This window comes from Apium graveolens, chromosome 3 (assembly GCF_009905375.1).
Source record: "Apium graveolens cultivar Ventura chromosome 3, ASM990537v1, whole genome shotgun sequence".
In the NCBI taxonomy this organism is placed as follows: Eukaryota; Viridiplantae; Streptophyta; class Magnoliopsida; order Apiales; family Apiaceae; genus Apium; species Apium graveolens.
The window spans coordinates 71,554,886-71,561,392 of NC_133649.1; the positions used below are offsets into that span (position 1 = coordinate 71,554,886).

At 33.5% G+C, this 6,507-nt stretch overlaps 1 protein-coding gene across 1 annotated transcript; it reads right to left on the reverse strand.

Moving 5' to 3' along the window:
- Positions 1-600: 600 nt before the first annotated feature.
- LOC141712417 (glucuronoxylan 4-O-methyltransferase 3-like) lies at positions 601-1,806 on the reverse strand. Its single transcript, XM_074515347.1, has one exon. The coding sequence runs from the start codon at positions 1,589-1,591 to the stop codon at positions 734-736; it is 858 nt and encodes a 285-aa protein (XP_074371448.1). The 5' UTR covers positions 1,592-1,806; the 3' UTR covers positions 601-733.
- Between the last annotated feature and the right edge of the window lie 4,701 nt (positions 1,807-6,507).

The following is a 6,507-nucleotide window of genomic DNA, read 5'->3' on the forward strand; positions in this document are numbered from 1 at the left end:
TAATTACATTATTAAGTGACAATCATCAAAGTATATGCCACTGCACGGAGTATTTTAATGTGAATTTATTATAATTTGTTGTTGTTTTAGACTTTAAATTTTCTATTTGTGGTGATAGTTATACTTATATGTTGGTGATATTTGCATCTTCACAACACAAGTAGTGTATTACAGAACAAAGTCAATGTGAAGCATCTGCATTACTCCGATGGCAATGGCACTTTTACATGCTACTGAAGTAACCGGACAAATTTCACATGTTAGCAGTTGGTAGCATGTCGGTCCATCACCACCTACTGTCCACAAAGCTGTTTTGTGTGAGGTAGATTTCTTTACTTTTAAGCTCAACTTTTAACTACCTTTTAAAATTCTCAATTTTTTTTTTTGCAGAAAATGTAAAAACGAGCCCACTTATCGAATAATTGACTCTCGGCTGGTTTTAACAGAAAACACAAGAGAGGTAATATGTCTGTCAGCGCTGAATTGGTTTCGAAATTTAGTTTGAATCTCGAAACGTAAATAAGGAGAAATTTGCCAAACATCTAAGCAGAATATTCAAGCCTGTAATTGCAAGAATCAGGGGGCACTTTACCAAAACCATGGTAGAATGGTACAGCTCTACCTTAAAATAATAAAATAAAAATCGCCACATTATTTTGTTACATATAGCCAAGCACTCCAAATCGATAGCAAAAACTTATTCCTAGAATAGAAGGAACTAGTGGAAAAATAATCAAGGACAAAATGGCCTGGAACGAGTTCTATGACTAGGAATAGTAAAATGCCTTAACCTTCCTTCTTGTTGTGTCAAATAGCCTTCACATAGAAAGCCTTTAGAAAATTTATCCTCTACAACTCTATTCACATCATGCACAAATACATCCGTTTCTCCGTCTTCCCTGTTCCTTGCCATTAATCCTGCGGTGTACACTGCGCTCATTCTCCCCGGAGCTCCGTCATGGTACCCTGTTGGTGCATCCACCATTATTAAGTCCCATTCCACTTCATACACCTCCTTTGGTAGCCCTTTGAGGGCTAACCTACATTTTGAATCAAGAGGATTAGTAACGGTGGTGCACTCCTTGTCGGATAGGGATGCACTGAGGAGATCATCTGCTTGTGTTAACACAGTGTCGTAGATGACATGGTGAGATGTTAAGGAAGGAAATTTAGTTTGGATTTGTTGTATCCATGATTTGTCTTCTTCAAGGAAAACGGTGAGGCCCCCGTGGTTGAGTGATGTCCACAAAAGACTATCGTAGCCTAGTCCGAATACAAGGAAGTTGCACGGGGATTTCTTTTGGAGGATCCTGAGACTAACGGATATTTCTTGAATAGTTTGTTGTGGTGTTATGTTTGATGTTGCATAATGGACTAGTGCTTCGGAGAGGGACGGTGGGATTTTCGTGCATTCTGTAGAACCAAGTGAAAGTTCTTGAGCTGTTGAGACGTTATCCGACGATGTTGACGAAGTCGACGACGATGATGATGATGTTGATCTTAGAATCAAGATGAGGAGCAAGACCGTGCATGAACAAATAAGAATGAGTTTAAGGTTGACGGAGGAGCTTTGGCTTTTGGGTAGCTTCATGCTTTAGTGTTCTTTTTCGTGTTTTCGAGGAGGTTGAAATGGATCGGAAGTGAAGATTAGAAGAAGAAAATGAGAGGTTGTTAAATAAGATTGAGAATGAGAAGACTTTGTTGAGGGTACATCAAGATGGGAGATGAACACCTTTGGGACAAGTTTGGAGTTGAAGTATACCAACTGGGTGGAAAGATCGTGTAACTTATAATACTACTATATACCTAACACTTTTTGATAATTCATTATGTTATATATTAGGTGAAATGATAAATTAGCAGCGACTTGGATATTAAAAAAGAAGTGACTTAATAGGTAAGACTACTGGTATCTGCTGCGTTAGATGGCCAATTTTTAATCTGTAGTTGATGAGATTCTTTTGAGATGCAATGGCATAGTAAATTTGGTCAATTTTTCAAAAATTGCGGATAAATCAATCACTAAATCATTCATTTTTTAATAAATTATCCGATATTTTATAAATCAGTAACTCAACTGATTTCTGAAATTTGTAACAATGTTAATTTGCATTTATGAGAAGTATTAGTAGTTGAATTTGAATGTACTTAAATTTAGATGTTATTAAGTCATGAAAATTGAAGCACCGTTTTATATGCAGGTTTTTGTGAGTGATAAACGATATGTTAATTACATCTGACAAGTTTATGATCATCTTCTTTACGTACAGATCACTTGCAGTTGCAGATGCGAAAAATGTTGGGTCACTGAAATGATTATCATTTGCTTGCTTCCTAATTACTGTACTCGACTTTAACAGTAGATGGGACTAGCTACCCAACTAATGAATTCTGATATGTTAGTAACGAGCTAGACTGTCTGCTCCAATCATATTTGTCAAAGCTCAAATCCAACACATTATCACCAAATATCTAACAATTTAGAAAAACATTTTATTTTTATATTTATAATAATCCATTTAAATCTTATTACCATTCACATCAATTGTATCTCATAATCTTAACACAATATTGATTACGAGAATCTTAATACTTCCGATAAAAAGAATTATTTTGACCCGTGAACTTGAATTTGATGAACGATAAAAGTAACATTTTACACAACTTTTTGTACTTCCTCAAATTACTAAAGCCTTTTACTTTGCTTTTTCTTCTTTCTTTTTTATTTCTAGGAGCGTAGAATATTTTCAACATAGTCTAAATTCATTCTTAAAAATTATATTCATAATATTGTTTTAACCAAAATTTGTTGATTAATTGTTATGGACTAGTTACATCAATTCAAGTATTAAAACTAAAATGAACTAGAATGAAAATGTAAATACACAAGAATTTGGTGACGCGAAAAACCCGTGAATAGGTAAAAATCGCGGATGGGATTGTGTACCCAACCTAAAAAATTTCACTATATTTTGATATCGATTACAAAATAGAATTTGTGCTAAATGATATGTTTTTCGGTACAAAATTTAAATTTATGATCGTGTTCATGTGTGTGTCGAATGTGTGTATGCTTCTGGGGTGTGTTTTTGTAATGTTTATTTGCATCTCTCTCCTTGAGTGTCCCCCTTTTCGCTCTTATTCAAACTCAAGCTTATGACTTACTCCTCTCTTCTTTCTATTATGTTGGTGCATGTTGCTAAGAAATATGTCATGTTGTTAGTCTTAATTTCTACAGATTAGAGTTATTGTTGGATTGAGTCTTCATGTTTATCTTATCAATTTCGCAGCTTATTCCGTTCCCGTTCGATGTATTCTGCTGCTTTTAATCTCGTCGACCGGCGAAGTCTTCTCATCATTGTGAGGGTGAAGGACAAATTTAGCCTATTTTTACACAAAATTAACAAAAATGATCAATTTCTGAAAAGTTGGCCAACTTTAGCCGACGGGATACCCAACTGTCAGTGGAGTATTCACTTTATACGAGATACCCAACTGCTAGTGGAGTATCCCATATATGAAATACCCAACTACCAGTGGAGTATTTTATACAAATTGGGATATCCAACTGACAGTGGAGTATTCAATCGGCTACAATTGGCCACTTTTTTCAGAATGGCTATTTTTGTTAAATTTTTTCAAAAATCGGTTATTTTTATCATTTTTTCTCATTGTGACGCCCTTCAAACCCGGATCAGAAGTTTGGAGTTCACAACGCACACACACAATATAAACATGTATATAAAATATTATAAGTAATGACCCTTCTCTACACAACCACAAATCGCAACAGATTAAAGTATGAAAATAAGCCACAACCTTATTTTTTATTACATCGTACCAAATCCTAACTAATTTAACTTACAACCGATAATGAAATCATTCTTACAAGTTTACATAACTCAAAATTAAACATAAAGCTACTGCTAACTCGATCCAACTCAACCTGAAATCCTAACTCGCACACTGCACCCGAAATCTTTGCTGCCAACCATTTCCTTTTTAACTGTAGAATAACCTAACAGATCGCATGAGTGGGCTAACTAGCCCAACAATTTATAATGACAATAATTGAGGTTAAACAATGATCAATTGAAATGATTCAGAGAAATCAAGTTTCTTGTCAAACAATCATTAGAACTGGTTATTCATTTTAAATTTTAAAATCAAGGTTAGGCTGCTGATCAGTCACGCACTAACCCCGAGCAAGGCACACAACTCCGCTCTATAAACTGGATCTGAGGCACACATTTGCCTAATACGATCACGAATATGGTCCACATAAAAAACTATCCAATTCTAAAATAATTTAATATGATAAACATTGTAATTCAATAAAACAGAATTGTAATTGATATTGATAAGACATTTGTCTCAGAGCATAATGCAGTTTTTGTATATCACCAGGGTATATCAAGGTATGTATGAAGAATGGCTTCAAGCCCGTAGAAGAATCAGGTAATAAATGAACAATGATTCAATGGTTATACAGGGTTTAGTTCCTTGATGTTTCAAGGTGTTGTAGAATATATATGTCTATGTATGCTCAGCAATTCTGTTACAGTGTTTGGTTTATGGTGTATATGTATTTGTGAAGTAGTATCGTATTTGTGTGGTTTAGTATCTGGGAAATCAACAATTGATGTTTTACAAGAAATAAGGCTTACAGCTCAAATATCAAATGATATGATAAGGTTTAGGGTTAAGCAACTCAACTATCACATGCTAACATATGGTATGTCTCAGGTATATTCAAAGCATTTGAAATATAAAATAACAACTGATCAGAGTACTTGCAATATGCCTTAAGAAAATTTAAGAACACTTCCCTTATCATAAATGATTTCCAACTTCACTTGCACTCGTCTAACGGTTCTACTCAACAACCACTTGTCTTCTTATTCTATGCCTCGCTTCTACTCACCGATCACCTGTTTTCTTTTTCCACGCCTCAGTTTTATTTACTGATCACCTGCTTTCTTTTTCTACGTCTCGTTTACTCTGCTAGGCATCACAAGTATCTATCAATACTCAATCTCATATTATTCTAATCGTCACATAAACGTCACAAGCTTCTATCTACCCTTCGTTTCACCCAAATCCGTCTTACAGATTAAAAGTTATGACTAAAACAATCAAACATTGAACACATAGGCATATCCCACATATAATCACATTATGCATATCCACTGTCTCATATTTCTGTCTCAATCATTTTATTATAAAATATTAATATAGACAATATAAGCTTCTAATTACTTTTCGTTTCGTCTGAACCCGAATTACGGATCAGAGGATATAATTAAACCAGTTTTCTGACTCTTTTATCATCACATAATTCATATAATATTTAAACACTTATTCCACGTATCACATAATTCATATAATACATGACTCGGTTTGTCACAACATTCAACTGGGTATGTTTAGAACTGGAATCGAGTGGAAACACAACTCTGTGATATTTGTGCAACTCGAAAACTTTTACAAAATCAAGCGACCTTTCGAAACGAAAGATCTTATGTCTAGAAAATATTTTTAATAAAGGCATAATATTTTTCTGACTCTAGACGCGTTCGTTTCGTATTAAACGGATGAACGGTCTATTTATTATGAATAAAATAAGATTAATTCTATTAATAATAATGTTAATTAAATTTTATATACCTTCATATAATTTTTAAAAGCTCAAAATGATTTTTACATCATCATTTGGCTTAATTATAGATAATTACATTTTATTTAATCATTTACAGATAAAAACAATTGATTAAATAAATTAATCAATTAATTAAATCAATAAATAATTAACTAAAATAAATTATAAATAATTATGTCAAAGTTTGAATTTTTGGAATTAATAAAGAAAACAATTTTCTGGAATTAAAATAAATTTTTATTAATAATTTAAATAAATAACAAAAAAAATTTTGAATTAAAATAAAAATTTGAAATTAAAATAGGAATTTTGAACTAATTTTTAAAAGAAACTCCAGAAACAAGTTTTGAAAAGGAGTTATCTTCTCTGTTGGATCAAACAACAGTTACAGAAGGGGAGGGCTTCACCGGATTAGCGAAGAACATAGCCGGCGATTCGCCGGTTTCTGGAAATTCTCCATATTTCGGCCGAATCTCCGGCGGTCTCCAGCAAGCCAAAACAGGGCCAGAAACATGTGATTTTCCTCGTTTTTGATGCCAAATAATCCTACAATCCTTCTATAGTTCAATTCTTCACTCTGCTAACAACAAAATCAAGCAAATCGTGTTCTCCGGCGAAATACAAAGAAAAATCAGCGAAGAACCGGCGAATATCGACCTTGGTCGATTCTTAATCAAAATTAACGAAATTAATACCAGAATGAAGCTGGGATAACCTATAATCTGTTCCCCAGCATCAAGAACATTCAAAAACTCAAAATCAAGCTAGAAAATCGAATTGAAATTTTATAAAAACTTAAGAATTCGATCTTACTCCATACTAAACCAAAATTAGCAAGTTTATATACC